Genomic DNA, 19,780 nt, shown 5'->3' with positions numbered 1-19,780 from the left:
CAGCCTCTCTCTCACCCTCTCTCTAGCCTCTCTCTCACCCTCTCTCTCACCCTCTCTCTCAGCCTCTCTCTCAGCCTCTCTCTCACCCTCTCTCTCACCCTCTCTCTCAGCCTCTCTCTCACCCTCTCTCTCACCCTCTCTCTCACCCTCTCTCTCACCCTCTCTCTCACCTTCTCTCTCACCCTCTCTCTCACCCTGTCTCTCAGCCTCTCTCTCACCCTGTCTCTCAGCCTCTCTCTCACCCTCTCTCTCACCCTGTCTCTCAGCCTCTCTCTCACCCTCTCTCTCACCCTCTCTCTCCCTCTCTCTCACCCTCTCTCTCACCCTCTCTCTCACCCTCTCTCTCACCCTGTCTCTCACCCTCTCTCTCCCTCTCTCTCACCCTCTCTCTCACCCTCTCTCTCACCCTCTCTCTCCCTCTCTCTCACCCTCTCTCTCTCCCTCTCTCTCACCCTCTCTCTCACCCTCTCACCCTCTCTCTCACCCTCTCTCTCTCCCTCTCTCTCACCCTCTCTCTCACCCTGTCTCTCACCCTCTCTCTCACCCTCTCTCTCAGCCTCTCTCTCATCCTCTCTCTCACCCTCTCTCTCAACCTCTCTCTCACCCTCTCTCTCACCCTCTCTCTCACCCTCTCTCTCCCTCTCTCTCACCCTCTCTCTCACCCTCTCTCTCACCCTCTCTCTCACCCTGTCTCTCACCCTCTCTCTCACCCTCTCTCTCAGCCTCTCTCTCAGCCTCTCTCTCACCCTGTCTCTCACCCTCTCTCTCACCCTCTCTCTCACCCTCTCTCTCAGCCTCTCTCTCACCCTGTCTCTCACCCTCTCTCTCACCCTCTCTCTCAGCCTCTCTCTCAGCCTCTCTCTCACCCTGTCTCTCACCCTCTCTCTCACCCTCTCTCTCAGCCTCTCTCTCACCCTGTCTCTCACCCTCTCTCTCACCCTCTCTCTCACCCTCTCTCTCAGCCTCTCTCTCAGCCTCTCTCTCACCCTCTCTCTCAGCCTCTCTCTCAGCCTCTCTCTCACCCTCTCTCTCACCCTCTCTCTCAGCCTCTCTCTCAGCCTCTCTCTCAGCCTCTCCGGGACTGGCTCCAGCAGACCTGAGTTCCGGCTGTTTCTGAAATCTCACCCATTCTCCAGGAAGCTAGCTGTCCGTCAGCGGGAAGAACTGAGTGCTGGCCCCGGGACAGCTGTGTTCTCCCCGCCATGGCCACAAGGAGGTACTGCAAGGCTGTCCCTGTACAGTTGAAACCCAAGACAAATAGAAAGCAGCAGCCCCAATTCAGGGAGGTAAATGAGAAGGAAACGAGGAGCAAAGAAGTAGTCCTTGTTCTTCAATTCAGGCGGCTTTAATCAAGTCAGTTTCCCCAAGTCCATTTTGGGGCAGGTGTCTTTGATTTAGTCATCATATTTGAGGCCTACCCTACCCTGTCTCAGGCCCAAGCTAAGCACTGAGTTTGGAGCAGTGACCAAAGCAGACAAGTCATGCCCTCAAAAGCTTACAGTCTCAGAGGGAGTCACTTGTTTCAGGTCCTCCTTTTACTCCCTGGGTCCCGGAAGGAATGTAAGGGGTGAGTAGTGGAGGCTCCTTAATTTTGGACACTCAGTGTGGCCTTGGCGGGACTTTGGCTCACAGACTCTCCAGTGGAGACTCTCCAGCCCTGTCCTTAGGGCTCCTGGGCTGATGTTAAGTCTGGGCTCAGCCCGTGCTCAGGACTCTGCCTGTTGTACTGGTGCTCTACTGGAGTACAGGTGTTCTGCTGTCCCTCCGCATCCTGGAGACACAGGGCCGCTGCGTGTGAGAAGATGCTGGAGGGGAGCCGCTGCCCGTCTTCCCGAGCGTGGCAGCCCGCCGCACCCTCCGCCGCCCTCCAGTGCCCTTAGAGGCATGTTCTGCAGCGCACCCCTGGCTCTTATTCCAGCCCCTCCCTCACCGTCTGGGACGGGTCTCTCTTTGAACAGGCTCTTCACTCCCACTTTCTTTTTTCTTTTTTTTTTCTTTTTTTTTTTTTTTTTGTATTTTTCTGAAGCTAGAAACGGGGAGAGACAGTCAGACAGACTCCCGCATGCGCCCGATCGGGATCCACCCGGCACGCCCACCAGGAGCAACGCTCTGCCCCTCCGGGGCGTGGCTCTGTTGCAACCAGAGCCACTCTAGCGCCTGGGGCAAAGGCCAAGGAGCCATCCCCAGCGCCCGGGCCATCTTTGCTCCAATGGAGCCTCTGCTGCGGGAGAGGAAGAGAGAGACAGAGAGGAAGGAGAGGGGGAGGGGTGGAGAAGCAAATGGGCGCTTCTCCTATGTGCCCTGGCCGGGAATCGAACCCAGGACTTCTGCACGCCAGGCCGACGCTTCTACCAGCCAGGGCCAACTCCCACTTTCTGATGTGAAAATAGCCCCTCATTGCTTTTTCAGGCTAGCAAAATGCCTGTGCCTGCTTCAGGGGCAGCAAATGCAGGATTCAGATAGAGGTTGGGCAAAGATCACTTCTGACAAATAAAGAAACTGAGGCCCAGTGAGCCCAGGTAGCTACTTCTTGTTAAGATTACCTAGGTTGTACCTCTCTCAACCCATCACTTTGTATATTATTCTCAAGAGGAAGGCAGATTATCTGCCCCTAAATCACTCCTCCATCCTCCCTGATCCAGGCCACCCGTATAGTATTGAAGAATAAAAGGTTCGAGTCTTAGAGAAACAAGATTCATGTTTTATTTCCACAGAGAAACTCAAAAGCGGGAAGCTCCTCCTGAAGGGTTCTCGGTGACTTCAGGTCACAAACGGAATAGGCAGAGACAGTGGCTGGTTCACTCGATGAGGCTGGTGGTCAAGGAGACGCCACATGGGGTGGGAAGAGACAAAGGACAGACCGGGTCCCCAACCTAGAAAGAGCAGATGTCAACACCCAGACCAGGCCCGGCACGGCGGGAGAGCTGGGGACAGGGTGCAGTCGGCCTCCTTAATGACTGACTTTTTCAGGGCCTCAGGCATGATTGGGAGGAATTTTCTAGAAGAAAAGAAAAGAGCAAATGGTAGAATGTGACTACTCCCATATCTGTTGAAAGTAGGCATTCTTTCAACCAGCTTCTGAGCTGCCATAGTTCTACCTGTCTACCTATTCTACCGGCTACCTCCTCACTTTTGCTATCTCCTAAAAAAGGTTGTATGCAGTGGTGGGATTCAGCTGGTTTGCACTGGTTTGGCAGAACCAATACCTAATTTTTTGTTGAGTTCGATGAACCGGTTGTTAAAATAGCACTTGTAATCAGGGTTCTCTCTAAGGTGGGCGCCTGGGCAGCCACCCAATGTGGAAACCACAAATTTACGTTCCTTACTCTTTTTTAACGTTCATCTGCGCAACAGTGTATTCTAAGCACCCGTAGTAATATTTATTCCGTCCACAGGTGAAAAAAATTTGTTGGAACTATGCTTGTAATATTTATTTATTCATGTCATAAAACTCATTATACCTTTGATGAAATACTACATTTTCATTCCCTTGTGTTTGTTACTTCAGTAAACAAACATTACGTGAAGAGAAAAAGTGCCAAACAACGGGGGGAGGGGGTGTGACAGACTGTCACTGAAAATATCTTAAATAACAGTTTTATTGTTTTTTGTCACGTATTTAATATTTTTTCATTAATATTTTAAAACTCTTTCTTATAATCCAGTTTTGTGTACCTCTTTTATTGTTCTTATTTAAGTGCATGAAATAATAAACTACCTTTCAATATATCAGTTTTTTATATTTAAAACAGTCATTAGGGCAGAGACCTGGTTGTTAACTTATTTGAGTCCCACCATCGGTTGTGTGGTTCTGTCAAGTTAATCTATTACCTCTCCTCCACTGGGGACTCACTTCTTCTTCCTGCCTCTGACCCTTTACACCTGAAAGCTCGGCTCTCTACGGTTCCCCTGCACAGCTCCCATCCTGGTCCCTCTCCTTCACCTGGTGTGCTGTTCTCTTTCTCCTCCTCATCCCTGTCCCTCGTTCTTCTCCTCCTTGTCCTCCTCATCCCTGTCCCTGCATGGTCCCTGTCCCCTCTCCACCAGGCCTTCACTCAGCGCTCAGAGGTGGTTTCTGAGTAGGGCATACCTTATGGCTTTTTTTTTCCATGCCGCACTCTGGACTCACCTCCTCAGTACCTTCAGAACATCCACCCAGAGGAAAGGAAATACCACAACCCCAGCCCTGCCCCTGGGTGATGGTGCCTCAGCTCCTGGGTATAGCCGAGCATGTCTCACTCCAGCACACTCACCTACCAAAACTTCACCCACTGCAGCAGGCCAGGTTGCGCCCGAGAAGCCTGCAGGACAAGGAGAATGTCAGAGTAGACATTGCACTGACTCCTGCACAACCTCTGGCTTCAGTCCCCTTCTCTCACAAGCCGGATTTTCTTTGCCCCAGTACTTACCGAAGAAACAACTGTGACTCCCCCCTGTGAAGAGAAGATCAGAGGAGGAGATGTGGGGGCTACAGTGGCCTCTCTGGACTCTGCCATGTCCTCAGGGCTCAGGAAGGCCCAGTAAAGGGACAGGCTCAGACCAGGCTGCCTTAAAGGTCCTTCGGTCTGACTGTGGACATTCAGCCCATGGACTTTTTTTCACAGCAGAACTTATCATCCTAAGTACATTTTACCCAAGGTGCTACTGAATGCAGTCCCTTAGCACACACTGACCACAGGGAGGGAGTGAGAACAGGTGGGCCTCCCTCTGCCTGCAAGGTGGATGGACACTGGTCACATAACTGGCAAAGCGGATGCCCACAGGTAGTATGAACTGCCTCTTTGCCTTCTGTCAGTGGAGTCCCTGCTCTCTCAGCGGAAGGCCACCCCCTGCGGGCAGGGCTTGATTATTCTGAGAGGTGAAGGGAATACCGCCTGTTTGTGCTTCACCAGCTCAGTTAGTATTTAGCACATTTATTTACTGGATTTATAAGATTGCTTTCTTTGCAGCTGAATGCAACAAAATTCTCAAATGTTTTTCCTTTTATTTCCTTTGTGGAATGAAGCATTTATTTCCCACCAATGAAGAGTTCCTGGGCTAGCTTCTCCTGTCCTCCTCCCGCTTGACCCCCACCGCCCCAGAAGGTCAGCAGTTAGACGTAGAAAGCAGATACTGCACAGGAAGGCTATTTGTTCTGCCAGGTTTTGTGTGACCTTTTTGAGGAGCACATATTCCTCTTTGAGAGGATAGGAGTTCCAAGTTTTCCCTCCATGGCATGTGATGTAACCAGTGCTCCCTTGTCATCTTTTCTGATGAGCTCCCTGAGAGTCCCTAAAAGCAGTTTGCAAGTGGAAGGTAGAAGGTGTAGAGAGACATGCCTTTCAGAGCAAACAGGATGTGGCCTCAGCTAACCCCCGTCGAGGAGCCTGGCTGTGAAAGCCTCCCTCCCTCTCCTCCATGCAGAGACCCCAACAGGAAAGCAGGGCAGTAGAAAGTCTCACCTTAGCGGGAATCTTGGCTGAGTTCTGCCCACCAGAAGCACCAGAGTGTGCCTGCTGGTTATAATTGTAGTTCTGTGGAAGAAAGCAGGGGCGGTGGGTCGTGGGGGGCGGCAGCACAGAAGAGATGAAGGCATTTTGCTCTGGAATAAACATCCCACCTCCCGGCCCTGACTGGACCTTTCTCAAAGCTGCTGCCTTCTCCCCTGCTGACATCATGTGTTTTCTCTTCTAGACTCTCCTTCAGCCATCCACAGCCCACACCCTCCCCTCTTTATGATCCTAGCCCAAATGGCCCAGCCTTCTTCCCTGTCCCAATTCAAGTGTTACTTGGGAGATGAGGGAAGGAGACCAAGAAGAGGAGTGAGGTTCTAACTCAGGTGATCGCACGGCAGATATCTTACCTTAGAAGTTACAGCAGGTACGTCTGCCCATCCTGCACCAGGCTGAGAAAATTACAGAACAGAGGAGTGAAGGAGGAGAATTTGAGATTGACCAGGAGAAACAAGACTGAGAGCCACCAAGGGCCTCCAAGGTCAGTCTGAGGGCAGAGACTTACCTGACCAGCACCGCCAGCCCTCTTCTGAAGTGATGATGATGGGTTGGGACCCTGTATGGAAGAAGGAGCCACAGTGCGGGTGTCTCCACAGTCCTCAGGGCCTCGCCAGACTTGCGGGACTCCAGCCTCCTGCTGCCTAGGCCCTGCCCCCCTTTCGGAGCACCGGCATCCCACCCACCCTGCCCACCCTCTTAGTGGTCCGTAAGTGCTGCCTGCAGAGAAGGCAATGAGCCCGGATGAAACTGATGGCCCAGATAGATGCAGGCAGATTCCTACACCCAGTGTTGGGGAGCAAGGCTAGAGACCTGGGTTTAGCAATAGCATCCCCACCCCGGCTGCTGGAAGGCTGGCAGGCTGGCCTAAGACCGAGCTAGAATGACAAGTGTGTGGTGCCCACGGAAGCCCTGTGGGGCAGACCCAAGTCCCTCAGCCCCAGCCCACCTTTTGCTGACACCAAACCCTGCTCCCCTCATGGAACCTTCTATCCCTGTTCACAAACGCTGTTCCCACAGAGATAAAGTGAAGGGTATAATGTTAGCTCCTGATCAAAGAGAAGGAAAAGGGAGAAACACCGGAATCAGACAAAGCGACTTAAAGCATGCAGGGGAAGCACATGCCACCTCCCTCCCCCAACTGAGCAAGAGGAAGCTTCAGAGCAGTGGGAGGGGAGTTTCATTCCTTCCATCATCCCTTCTCTGCTAGGAGCACCACCTCACATGCACACAGGGTTAAAATGTTCTTCACCCTGGCCGGTTGGCTCAGCGGTAGAGCGTCGGCCTGGTGTGCAGGAGTCCCGGGTTCGATTCCCAGCCAGGGCACACAGGAGAAGCACACATCTGCTTCTCCACCCCTCCCCCTCTCCTTCCTCTCTGTCTCTCTCTTCCCCTCCCGCAACAAGGCTCCATTGGAGCAAAGATGGCCGGGCACTGGGGATGGCTCTGTGGCCTCTGCCTCAGGCGCTAGACTAGCTCTGGTCACAACAGAGCGACGCCCCTGGTGGGCAGAGCATCGCCCCCTGGTGGGCGTGCTGGGTGGATCCCGGTCAGGCACATGCGGGAGTCTGTCTGACTGCCTCCCCGTTTCCAGCTTTGAAAAAAAAAAATGAAAAAATAAATTAAAAAAATAAAAAATAAAAAATGTTCTTCACTGGCTTAACTCTCTACCTTATCCTCACCTGACACTGAGTTTTAACTCCACTATTAGCCCTAACACTGAGGTCACAAACTGGTTGACCAGAGGCCTCCAGACATTTTTTACTTGGTTTGTACTTTTTAAATTAATTCAGTGGAGTACAATGAAAAATCAGATTTCTAATTTTTCTTGAAGAATCCGGTGACGTGACCATGTTAGTGCCGCATGGGTACATGACAACACCCACCTGGGAGGCCTTGCCCTTCCCCTCGCCTGGCTTGCCTGCCCAGCCTTGGTGCCTGGTCCATGCAGATGAGTGAATGGGCAATCCTAACCTCGGTGCCTAAGGGATGATTCCCAAAGGCTGCTGGCATGCAGAATCAAGCTATGGCTTTCTGGAAGACCCGAAGACCAAGTCCATCCTTCCCAGAACCCAGATATTCAGACCCAGTACACCTGCCTGCACTTGACAGTGACCTGATCCCCTCCCCCAAACCTGCTGTTTCCCTTCAGCTTTCTTCCCTAGTGTCCTCCTTTGCAGCCCTGAGGTCCCTCCCTTTTCCCCACCTCCTGGCCGCACCACCTGCTCACCATGCAGTACCCACCCAAGCGTGGCTCCCCCGGAGCCAGGCCATGCCCAGCAGGAGCAGCAGCAGAGAGGAGACGGTGGCCAGCTTCATGTTCCCGTGACTGAGGGCCTCAACCCTTGGCCTGGGCTTTTATCCTAGGGAGGACCTGCCACCCTGCTCCTTACTCAGTGACTCACAGCTTCTCTCTCCCACCCCACCCCCACTCGGGAAGGGAGGAAGGGACCTTCCCACAGCAGAGAGGATAAGGAACTGGGACAGAATCTGAAAGCCAAGGAACCAGAACCCCATGTCCCCAGAGCTGAGTTTCCTGACCCCAAAACAAGAAGTCCTGCCACCCTTACCTCAATAATTGCTTTCCAGTTCAAGAAGGGAGTGTTATGTTTGAAATCCTGGAGGAAGAAGGAGAGATAAGTGGGCCACAGGGAGATGGGATTCAGGGAGTGAAGTGTGGCAGCTCATTGGAAAAGGTTCGAGATCGCGTACAAGAAATAATAAGCCAGTCAGAGAAAGACAAGTACCATATGATTTCACTCAGATGTGGAATCTAAGGAACAAAATGATCTAACAAGCAAAACAGAGACAAGCTCCCACACAGAGAGCAGACAGACAACTGTCAGGCGTGGGGGTTGGGTGAGGGAGATGGAGGGATAGAGCAAAAGAGGACAAAAAAATAAATAAACGCATGGACACAACAGTGTGGTGATGGCTGGAAGGAGGGGGGCAGAGGAGGGTATGGAGTATAAATGGTGATGGATGAGGACTTGATGCGGGGTGGGGGTGAACACCCAATACAGTGTACAGAGATGTGTATAGGGCACCTGAAACCTATATAATTATGTTAACTAGTATCACCCTAATAAATTCAATAATTAAAAAAAAAAAGAATGCATTTTGGAGCAGGGTGTGGTTGAGGTTAGATGAAGATAAGCTTATTAGGAGTGTTAGAATTTCTGATGGTATTAGTGATAATATTTAGGTGACATTACCCACTTAAAAAAAATAAAGAAGGGGAGTTTCATGACAGGTAGGCTGGAATTGGGGGTTGGCTGCCTTGAGGGAGGGGGAGAGAGAGACAGGATGACCAGAATCCCAGTTCTTCAAACAACGAGCACTGTCCTACCTCCCAGAGCCGGCTGAAGTAGAGGAGAGCCCGCGTGCTGGGGGCCGGGCCTTGGCCCTGTGGGTGAAAGGCGAACAGCAGGTCAGCAGCGAGCCTCACCCCCGGTCACATCAGTCCCTACTCCCACTGCCACCATTGCTCAGTGTTCAGAACTGCACTGTGACCAAGGTTTGGGGGGAAGCTGGGTATCTTTAGGGACCAGAAAACTATTTTTGGAAGCAGAGGAAGAGAGAAAAGCTGGATCTCTGAAGCCATTCACCATCCTCCCTGCCCCTGGCACTACAGGGTTCTTCTCCACAGCATTTCCCTTCCTCGGGATGAACACAGCTGCAGCAAAGCCTCAGGACGAAGGCCTGCCCTTCCCCCTCCCATGTCACCACTAGCCCAGTTCCCAAAGCTGCGGGGGTGGGGTCACCCCTTCCAAGTTTCCCTGGGATAACAGTGGGGATGTAAGAAAGGAGCAGTGGCCAGGACTGTGGGGCAGCTAAGGTTTATTTCAAGAGCAAAGGTTGAGATTAGTGATGAGATAGTGTTGTTTTAGGAAGGGGTGGGGGCTCCCATCTGGGAACTCCTGGTCTGGAGGTCACTGGATGAGAAAGCTTCTCTGGTCCTGGGCAAAGAAATAGGTTCTAAGAGGCAGCTCAAGGAATGGGACTTCAGGAGTTAATGGGCCAAGTCCAGGTTAGATTAGACGCCTGCTCCAGAAATCTGCAGGGACCTTTTTGCCCATGGCTGTCAGCCAGTCAAACCCAGATATTCCAGCTTGGGCTTGATAAAGCCCATTCCTGCCAGGAATATTCTGTATAGTCCCCCTGTCTTCACTCCTCGCTCTGGAGGAAGTCCTCAGCCCCTCAACCCCCACCGAGAGGAGATGAGGCTGCTGTTGTCTTCTCTGCCCAACTCTGTCCTGCCCCTCTACTGAGATCTGCTCCTCCAGGAAGCTACCCTAAATGAATCCTGCCTAACTACAAGCACTCACTTTATTTACTGCCCTCTAGATATGTGAAAACACTTCGCTGTCTGACCTGGCCCCCTGGGAGATGTCTGTATTTGCACTGGTTCTCTCATCAGAATCAAAGTTCCCCATGCTCAGGGGTCCAGCCTTCCTGTGCTTCACAGTAAGGAGTCTTACCCTGCCAGAGGTTGTTCTCTCTAAAACAGAAACAGTCTATTTTGTTCATTTATTTCATGCAAACCAGACCTGTGATGTATATGGGAACATCTGGATTTCCTATCTTCCACTCTCCCTTATCCCCAAAGGGCAGACTTCGACCTTCCTGTGGTTTGGGTTGCCTCTTTGCCTCCCTCTACCACCACCCCCTTACCCCACAAGTTTTCGAGGGCAGGATCCTCGTCTTCATTCTTTTAAGTTAGGGGTTAGAAACTCAACTGCACACTGGAGCAGTCAGATGGCTAGAATGGCTATGATGAGCAGGGGGAGTTTGGCCACTGGAGAGTAAGCCCCTATGACAAGATGCAGCTGCTACTCAGCTTTAGTTTATCGTAGCCTGTGGAAAGGGGTCCCATTGCCAAATTTTGCAAGAGAAGTCAGAAATCCAAGTCATTTTGTGAAGTCTACAAACTTTTAAACTTTGGCAACTAATTCATATTTGGAGAGGTGTTTATTTGTTTGTTTTGCAAGAGAGAGACAGACAGACAGACAGAAAGGGAGAGATGAGAAGCATCAACTCGTTGTTGTGGCACTTTAGTTGTTCATTGATTACTTCTCATACGTGCCTTGACTGGGGGGCTCCAGCTGAGCCAGTGACCCCTTGCTGAAGCCAGCAACTTTGGGCTCAAACTAGCAACCTTCAGGAATTAATGGGCCAAGTCCAGGTTAGATTAGACGCCTGCTCCAGAAATCTGCAGGGACCTTTTTGCCCATGGCTGTCAGCCAGTCAAACCCAGATATTCCAGCTTGGGCTTGATAAAGCCCATTCCTTGCCAGGAATATTCTGTATAGTCCCCCTGTCTTCACTCCTCGCTCTGGAGGAAGTCCTCAGCCCCTCAGCCCCCACCATGAGGAAATGAGGCTGCTGTTGTCTTCTCTGCCCAACTCTGTCCTGCCCCTCTACTGAGATCTGCTCCTCCAGGAAGCTACCCTAAATGAATCCTGCCTAACTACAAGCACTCACTTTACTACCTTCGAGATATGCGAAAACACTTGGTTGTCTGACCTGGCCCCCTGGGAGATGTCTGTATTGCCAGTGACCTTTGGGCTCAAGCCAGTGACCCTGGGATCATGTCTATGATCCCACACTCAAGCCGATGAACCTGTGCTCAAGCTGGCAACCTTGGGTTTTCGAACCTGGGACCTCGGTGTCCCAGGTCAACGCTCTATGCACTGTGCCACCACTGGTCAGGCCATGTTGTTTTGCTTTGTTTTTAATGGATCAAACAAAACACATCATTGGGCTGCCAACTGCAACTTCTGCCTTTGGTATTTGTGTGGGGTTTTTGTCTGCCTTCATTGTCTCCTTCCAGTCCATGCCCTCTACTACTCTAATGTCATATCAGCCTGTCTAGAGGTTCCCCTGCAAGAGAAAGGGCTGGACAAGGAGGAGAAGAAAGGGATCCTGGGCCCCAAGTGTCCCATAAGATTGTATACATACGGGTCACCCATCAGGCACTCAGCAGATATTTGTTTCCTCTTTCCCTCCTCTCTCTGCCAGTCCTCATGTGGCCCGTTAGCTCCACCTTACTATTCAGCCCACCGCCCGCCCCGCCTCTGCTGTCTCTCTGATTCCCTGAGGATTATGCCTACTTATTCTCTCCCATTCATCTCCAGGTCTCAAAGGGAAAACTGAGGTTCAGATTTATTCATATGCACATTAAGATATGAAAGAGCCCCATTCATTTCTCATCTCCAACTCCCAACTATTTGCAAAATCTCCCTCTTTTCAAATCTTTGCTGTCCCTTTCTCCTTGTTTCTGGTTTTTGGTTTTGGGGGTTTTTTTAGCTCTGGCTCAAATGCTTTTAGCGGCCATCATCACCAAGCAGAGGTTTGGCTTTCTTCTCTATATCCCTCTCCCACAAAGATCAAATAGCATGGCCCTCAGCCCTTACCTTGTTTATGGCATCCCAGTTGATGAAACCCAGCTTGGATTTTAAGTTCTGGAGAAAAAAAGGGAGAACAAAAAGGAGACTTAGCCAAATCGAATCATAATGTAATTAGCTCAGGGCCCCAGGATGAAAGAGGTCAAGGGCCATCGCTGATAGTTGTTATAGAAAGAGGACTTCATCTTCTGGGGTCAAGGGACAAGGTTTTGGTTTTCCAAAAGAGAATGAACAGAGCAGTCTTGCTGAACTCACCTTCCAGAAAGTGTCAAAGTTGAAGAGCTCAGTATATGGCTGAGAGTTCTAAGGAACCAATGAGAAATAGGATGAGAGTAAGAACCCACTCTGTAAGCAGAAGGCAGGGGCGGGAGCCATGGCTATCCAGAGGGACCCGGCCCAAGGTGGGATGATGCCTCCACTCACCAAGTTATTGATTCCATTGACAGCTTCCCCTTCCCCACGGAACCCTTGCCCCTGGATGGGGAAAAGGAGGACTGCTGTTCAAGGCTTACACCTTGTCATGCATACCACCGATCAGCCTGCTCTTGGCCCACTCGTCTTCGCCTTTGCTCAAGCACCAGGTGCCCTCTGTAAAGCCACCTCTCTTCTTACACAGCACCTAAGGCCCCCACTCCAGAAAGCCTTCCTGGAATGGCTCGTTATTTGCTTCCTAGAATCACCCTGCCCACTCCCTGCAGTACAGTCCCACTATGCGCTGAGCACTGGGCCTTGTCCTGCTGTTCCTTTGTGGAGGGAGCTGAAACTTAGAGCTGTCCAGCAGCTGGCATCAGGCTCTGTCTCCATGTCAGACTTCAGTGTCTGGACCCTGAGTGCCTCGGTCAGGTTATGCTGCAGAAAACTGCAGTAACTGTGGGTGTGGAAAAGTGGGGCTTCACTGTGCCCCTTTTACCCAACAGGAAGGCCAGGCTCTTCGAGGTCAACTGACCTGCCTGAAGATGCACCATGACAAGTAGCCCAGCTGGCATTGGAACCCCTCTATCTCATTCAAAGTTCACTTCCTTTCTACTTCTCAACACTACTTCTCAACTGTGATTTTTAAAACTATCCCCGTGGCCATTCTGCTAGTTGTGTCTGCTGTTTCCCCCTCACAGAGTTAACATGGCACAGGTGCAGCTGGAAGGAGGAAGGAGTGAGGGAGGACGACAGGGAGCCCGAGCCTCACTTGGTCTCCTACTAGCCACCCAACACAGATTCAGAGCAGCTAGCGAGAAGACACTGATAGTTCTGTCTCTTTTCCCAGGCCCTTTGCATTCTATCCCCACATTTTACCACCCCTTCTCCTAAGACCTAAAGCCGTTTCTCTCACCTGATAATTGCCTTGGGCGCCCCCAACGAGGCGACTTCCCTCCTTGCTTATTTCCTGAGGAGAAAGAAAATGGGGACGAGTTGGCGAGAAGGCAGGCAGTATGCAGGGTGAGATGTAGGCGGCGGACTCCTGAATCAGGGGACTGAAACAAGAGCACGGCCGAGGACATGCCTGACCCTAAGAGAGGCCCTTCTCTCTGGGTGTCTCCATCTTCCCTGGCAAGCCTTGTTTCATCCCCTTGTGGATCGGGTTATTGCTCATTTATGACGCTCATTGGTACTGTTACCATCTCTGTTTCTATTCATGTCTGCAAGCTGTCCACAATTCAATGGAAAGGGCCTTTGTACCAAAGAATTCTCCCCTGGCATCAAAGCAGGAACCAGCCAGGCTGTTGTACTGAATTAATTCAAACTGCAGAACCCCAGGTGGGTTGATGTTTTGCATTGGTCACAAAGGTGATGCTAGCTGGAGAGTCAGTGGGAGCTGAGGTGGTGCAGAAGTAGATGGCCTAGTCTCCTCCTACGTTAGAGGTCAGCTCCTCTTGAGTCCCGCTTTCAATGTTGGTGTGGATCCCAGGCCCATCGGCACTTCTTCTACTCCCAGAGCTAAAATCTAGACCAGGTGGGGATGGGGAACTGTCTGCTCTGTTAGTATTGTTTCTGGAGAGTCGACCTCCATCCCACACACTGCTGCCACTGTCCCTACTCTCAAGACCTGTCATCGCCTTACCCTTATGTCGCCAGAGCTACTGGGGCCTCTGGGTCCTCTGAAGCCCTGAGGGATGAGACAATAAAATACAGATCATTGTTTTAGATCCTAGGTCCATCCCTGAAAATGTATGTATGATTTAATATGATTCCTCTTAAAATCCTAATGGAATTCTCTTTTGGAACTTGTCAGACTCATCTTGAAGTTCATTTGGAAGAATCATGTGCAAGAATAGGCAAGAAAACACTGGAAATGACAAGCAGCAGGCAGGACTTGTCCTGGCGGCTATTAGTGCACCATTAACGTTTTCGTGGATAAGTGGTGTGGTAATGTCCCGGAGGAAATGAACCGATTTAACAAATTAGAACTCCCAGAAGCTTTCCCCAAACATTAAGTTATTTATAAGTGATGTTTTAAATTAGTGGTGGAAATAATTCAATACACAGGACTGGGAATGCCAGTTAAGTTTTTTGAGGGAAAACTTATTTATACCTTAGCAGTTTCCTCCCTTCTGTTTTTAGACAATGCACAGCAAAATAAAGCCCGGATGGATTAAAGAGTTAAATTTAACAATGAAATTAAAACAAGTATTAGTAGATCTAGAAGAAAATAAAGGCCTTAATTTTCAAGAGCAGAAACCATAGAAAAAGAGACTTTGGTATGTGAAAAACTAAAGATAGAGTTACAAACCGGGAGAGGTTTTCTTAAAACCCATCTACCCATACAAGGTTAGTATCGCCAATATTGTAGGGGGCTCTTCAGAGAGCCTTGTCAATGGAGCACCACAGGGTCATGCCCCTTGTCCTGAGGGTGGCCCTCGCACAGAGGCACAGAGTGGCAGCATCGGCCTCACCCAGACCTTGGCAGAGCCAGAATCTCAGCCCCACCCCGGAGCTGCTGAATCAGAGCTATGTCTTCACAAGACCTCTAGGTGATTTGTGTGGACATTAGCGTAACATTTCCTCTGTCAGCATTGCAGGTGCTGACAAAATACTCAAACTTCCAGAATAACTAGAGGGCAATGTATGATTTCAAAACGATGTCAAAGAGGTCACTGAATTCTCTTCACTGGCCAGGTATAGTACATTTGAAACAATTATGTTTCTAAAAGGACTGGTTTTCATACGATTTTTCACAGCCCCATCTGTGTTATAAAGTGGGTATGTCACTTAAGGATTTACAATTAATTATTACTTTGGAGACTGTTAGTAATTTCATGAGCTTTGTTTCTTCCCCTAAATTGTAAACTCCGCACAGACAGGGCTGGGATGGAGGTCAGCGTTAGCAGGGGGCTGAGCAGGGCCGGGTTACAAGGAATGGGCACAGCTGCAGTGATGAACCGCAGTACCCACACCGGTGTGGCTCTCACCTGACCCCCAGAGCCTCCAGACACTCGGACTTCATTCCCTGGGTTGTCACACTGTGGGAGAAAGAAAGAGAAGACTTGCTTCCAGGCCCTACCCAGACACCAATCCCCACCCTCAAACGGGAGCTTTCTCACCCGCAGCTAACCCTCGTCAGCCCGCCTCAGCAACAGTCCACCCCTTTCCCAGCAGAAGCTGTCGCTCTCCCAATGTCTGAGGGGCCTCTTACTCTCCTACCCGCAGTTTGAGGGAGATCTGTGCAGGTGTGGACACTAAATACTCACCTCAGGTTTATTTCCACCACCACTTCCTCCTGTGCTACCTGAGGAAGAGCTGGCATTGTGTTCCTGTAAGGGAAAGTGAGTCCACCTGGTGTCTTAAAGGACTTGGAAGGGATCAAACAGTCCCCAACCTCAATACATTCCCATCTTCAGGTGATCTGTGTGGACATTAGTATAATACTACCAGCTAGTCATTCAAGGAGGGAAGTTATTCGGAACACAGAGAAGGCCCAGTGTGGCTGCGTGTATTTGGAAATGTGGGATTATTTTGGGATTCTGAGCTGCTGCTCCCCACATCCCACCACCTGCTGGGTTGAGGGCGAGGCATCTGTAGCCTAACTTCACGAAAGACATGATGCTAACATCTGAAGGCAGGCTGAGGCTTGTTCTGTCCTGCCCCTGACTGTCCTCTCCCCTCACCCTCTCCTGGAACCTGGAATGGGGGAGGGGTCACTAGAAGGGTCACCTGATCAAAATTCCTAGATTTTCTAAGGGTTGCTCGTAGATGGGGTAAAAGCAGGTAGTCCAAGGAGCAGTAAACTAAAGCAGCTTATGTTATCTAGCTGTTCTAGTTGCTTCCCTCCTCTTGCCCGACAAGTTTCCCTGACCCCCCGCCGCCCAAGGAAGCCAGCAGTGCTTTCTCTCTCTCAGGCCTTCCTCTTGGAGCCCTCCTCCCCCATCCAGCGGCCAGGTTGTGGTCCCTTCCTGGCCTTTTCATCCATGCGGAGGGGCTTCATGTGTGCACTGTATTAGTTCTTCCAAACCACAGCTCTGTAAATGGCCTTAAGTCTCCACGTGTGAGGACTTGCCCCCATTCTCCTGGGAGCTGCCCTAACCAGTGTCGTGTTTTTCTGTGCCCACCTCTCAGCTGTTCACCCCCAGCTGTAGTCAGATTTGCCAAGTGGGCACGACCACAGGAACAGGGGTTAGAGTGGAGACAGAAACCACCCCCATGGCAGAGCAGAGAGGAGGGAGAGTGAGCAGAAGTAGGGAGGACACTTCTTCTGGGAAAATGGGGGTGCATATCTAAGGCACCCTGCTTGGTGGGGCTGGGAAGATGGGGGACTGACGCTGAAGGAGCCACAGGGTGACAACTGCTGGTGATGCCACCCACCCTGGAGCTGGCACGTCCAGGAAGACCTTGGAGTGTGTCTTCTCAGCAGGGGCCCCCAGGAGCCTCAGCCCCATCTTTGCCTTCAACAAAGGACCAGAACTCTCACCCAGTTGCCCCCAGAATTGCTGCCGCTGCTGCCACTGCCACCGCCACCGCTACCGCCGCTGCCATTGCCACCGCTACCACTGCTGCCATTGCTATTGCCACTGCTGCCGCTGCCATAGCTGCTTCCACCACTGCTGCCGCTGCCATAGCTGCTGCCACGGCCGCCGCTGCCGCTGCCATTGCTGCCGCCTCTGCCATTGCCGCCGCCGCTGCCACTGCTGCTGCTGCCACCACTGCCACTGCCACTGCTGCTGCCGTCGCCGCCACTGCCGCTGCTTCCCTGAGGGGCAGGAAGGGACCAGAGTGAGGACTAAAGATGAGAACGCCAAGATTGCCTCCCTCCACCCCTCCCTCTCTTGCTTGCCCAGTCTGCGGGAGCAGAGCTTCTGTTTGCTCCCTGTGCCAAAGGCCTCAGGTCGCCTGTCCTCTTACCCAAGAGTTGCCAGAGCTTCCGCTTGAGCCAGAGGGCGGGGGGTTGGTGCACTGCAGAGCAAAGAGGACAGGTGACTTTTGAGATTTCAGTTAGAGCCATCGCCATAGGCCAGGTCTCCTTCCTCTTAGAGCTTGGCGTTCTTTCCCTACATGTCTCTCCCCCGTCCCCATCTCACTTGCATCCCTCCCTCCCCTGCCTCCTCCCCCCACCCCTCGCTCTTCCCCGGCCGCCTTCCTCTTACCCCAAGCCCTGCCCTCCATCTTTTTTCCCTCTTTGTCTCTCCCACATTCTGTCACAAGCACCCGGACACCCTCTTTTTCCCCAGACTCTTCCTCTTACCTCTGTATTTGGGTTGCTGTTGCCCCTCACTGAGCCATAACCGGGTTGGGCCACAGCTCCCTGCAGGGAGGGTGAGACTGAGTAGGGGATCCAAAGGAGGAGGGAGTCATGGAGGGTGTGGGCTTGAGGGCGGGACGGTCGCAAGACCAGAGTTGGGGTGCTTACTTACCTGAGCATTGGGCCCCAAGTTGTATGGCCCCCCATTGCCTCCTTGGCCCCAGGAGCTCCCCTGAGAGTTGGTTCCAAAGCTGCCATCTGAGCCTCCAGAGGGTCCATGGTTCCAGGGAGCACCTGGCCCTTCAGGATAGCCCTGGCTGTGAGCTCCAAAGCCACCCTGAGAACCAAAGGTGCCATGGCCTCCAGATGGAGGCTGGCCATTGGTTCCCTGCAAAGACAATATACAGACACTTAGTGTATGTGACCTCTCACTCTGTGATGGTGGAGGACAAGCAGAGCAATTAAGATCGAGAGGAGCCAGGGCAGGGTATAAGGAGAGGCAGGTGAGACCCCAAGGTGGTGGGGGAAGGATGCATAACATGGGAGCAAACTTCCCCAGATAGCCACAAGTCAGAGACCCCTTCATCCTCTCAACCAATCCCCAAGATTCTCAACCCAGCTGCCCACAGCCTCCCATTTCCACACCCAACTTCTAGCCACTCACCCAAGCATCACCGTTGCCAGGCATCCCCTGCCAGGAGCTGTGGGCAGCATCTATTCCATGTCGAATAATATTCTCAGCCTGTCTGCCATACTCACTCCCAGTGTTTCCAAGAGCATGGGCTGCTTCATCAGCCCCCTGGCGGACGGCCTCTCCAACCCTATGGCTAAAGGTATCCCTCACTCCCGGGCCCATAGCCTCCCTGATTCCAGAGTTGGCTGCCTCTCCAGCCCCTTGGCCAATAGCCTTCTCGATTCCATAGCTAATGGCATCTCCCACGCCATGTCCAATGGCCTCCCCAATACCTGCTTCAGCACTTGCCCCTCCACTTAGCAATGGGCCAGCCTCCCCACTGCCCAGGTATAGGGCCAGCAGGAGGCAGGCCAGGGACCCCTGTAATTTCATCTCTGCCTCGCTCCTTCTCTCTCCTGAGTGTCTTCTTCCCACCCAAGTTTTTTTCTATTGACTCTTTCTCTTCCTCTGTGTCTGTGTGCCTCTTTTGTTCTCTTCTTCCTTCTCACTTCTTGTTCTCCCTCCCTCTAGGTCTGCAGGCTTCTCTCTCCTTTCCCTGACTCCCCTACTTTCCCAGAGTCCTCCTCCCTGCCACTACTCCTTATACTGTAGCTTAGGAAAAGGCGACAGGGATGGGCATCCCCGAGTCCCTCCCCCAGTGACTCAGGGCCAGCTCCGATAGGGTAATGAGCTGTAATTGTGAGTCTCAAAGTCTGTGTTGAAACAGAGAGGGAGCCCGTGTATCAGGGAGGAAGGGAGAAATGGAATGAGATGGGTGCAAAAGTGTTCTAATTTCCCAACCCCAGGAATTTGGGGCACAGGGTGGGGATGGGGGCATCTCAGGAGATAGGCTGTTGGTGTCTCCTCCCGGTGGCAGATGGAGGGGAATCACAGGCTGAGCCCTGCCAGCAGGGCAGGGGTAGGTAACCCAGTGGAACAGGACCCACCCTAGGTATCAGCCAGCCTAACTTGGGGGGACCAGAATGGGATTCAGGTCCCCTTTTTGGTCTTTTCTCTAAGTTTCAATTGGCCTTTGCTCCTCCCATTTCTCTCCTCTTCCATGCTGCTACATAAAGGTGACTGCCTCACTCTCTTCCACACCCTCCAGCTCACAGGGAGCCTGGGAGCCGTGAGACTGGCCTCAGGTCTCAGTAGGGACCCCAGGTGTCCAGGAAAGAAACGGCCATGGCCCCGAGAGTGGTCATCAGAGTTTTGCAGTTAGCATCCTGGTGGCTCTTGGCTGAAAAAGCTGGGTGTGGAGCAGGGGAGCTGGGTGGGCCAGCCACCCCCAGGGATGTGTGGGAGGAAAAGACCTAGGAAGGGAGCGGCTCACCCAGGCACCCATCCTGTTTACCCATCGTAGAGGGGACACTCATGTGAGTTCATGGCCTCCTGGGAGGGCTGGGACTGCAGCAGCTCACCCCACCCACCCCCCAGCCTCCCCCAGGGGCCAGGATGGCACTCACAAGGGAGGCAGGGTCAGCACAAGGGGGGGAGCCCTAAGTCAGCAGCACGATACTCTCTCGGGTCCCCGCTCAGGATG

The 19,780-nt window shown here is 52.1% G+C and overlaps 1 protein-coding gene across 3 annotated transcripts; it reads right to left on the bottom strand.

Moving 5' to 3' along the window:
• Positions 1 to 2,689: 2,689 nt before the first annotated feature.
• On the bottom strand, positions 2,690 to 18,820 carry DMKN (dermokine). 3 transcript variants are annotated; one of them, XM_066348559.1, is made up of 20 exons: positions 18,229 to 18,820; positions 17,737 to 17,952; positions 17,568 to 17,627; positions 17,228 to 17,278; positions 16,797 to 17,075; positions 15,580 to 15,642; positions 15,301 to 15,351; positions 13,953 to 13,997; positions 13,224 to 13,277; positions 12,320 to 12,370; positions 12,152 to 12,199; positions 11,906 to 11,953; positions 8,839 to 8,895; positions 8,060 to 8,107; positions 5,998 to 6,048; positions 5,843 to 5,884; positions 5,442 to 5,513; positions 4,410 to 4,433; positions 4,254 to 4,301; positions 2,690 to 2,998 (listed from the first exon to the last, which is right to left on the bottom strand). In XM_066348559.1, the coding sequence occupies exons 1-19, from the start codon at positions 18,628 to 18,630 to the stop codon at positions 4,254 to 4,256; spliced, it is 1,710 nt and encodes a 569-aa protein (XP_066204656.1). In that variant the 5' UTR covers positions 18,631 to 18,820; the 3' UTR covers positions 2,690 to 2,998. The 3 variants fall into 3 exon arrangements, with proteins under 3 accessions (XP_066204656.1, XP_066204657.1, XP_066204658.1); XM_066348560.1 differs by having other exon boundaries at positions 4,258 to 4,301; XM_066348561.1 differs by lacking the exon at positions 4,410 to 4,433.
• Between the last annotated feature and the right edge of the window lie 960 nt (positions 18,821 to 19,780).

The sequence above is a fragment of the Saccopteryx leptura genome, chromosome 9 (genome assembly GCF_036850995.1).
Source record: "Saccopteryx leptura isolate mSacLep1 chromosome 9, mSacLep1_pri_phased_curated, whole genome shotgun sequence".
NCBI classification, from domain to species: domain Eukaryota; kingdom Metazoa; phylum Chordata; class Mammalia; order Chiroptera; family Emballonuridae; genus Saccopteryx; species Saccopteryx leptura.
Note: the sequence above shows the minus strand (reverse complement) of the source record. Positions and strands in the feature narration are given on the sequence as shown.

Coding starts and splice junctions, on each gene's coding strand:
- DMKN (XM_066348559.1), bottom strand. CDS start 18,630: ATGAAATTACAGGGGTCCCTGGCCTGCCTCCTGCTGGCCCTATACCTG. Junction 12,371..13,223: donor GCGCCCAAGGCAATTATCAG/GTGAGAGAAACG, acceptor TTCCCCATCCAG/GGGCAAGGGTTCCGTGGGGA. Junction 4,434..5,441: donor CAGCCAAGATTCCCGCTAAG/GTGAGACTTTCT, acceptor TTCTCTTCACAG/GGGGGAGTCACAGTTGTTTC.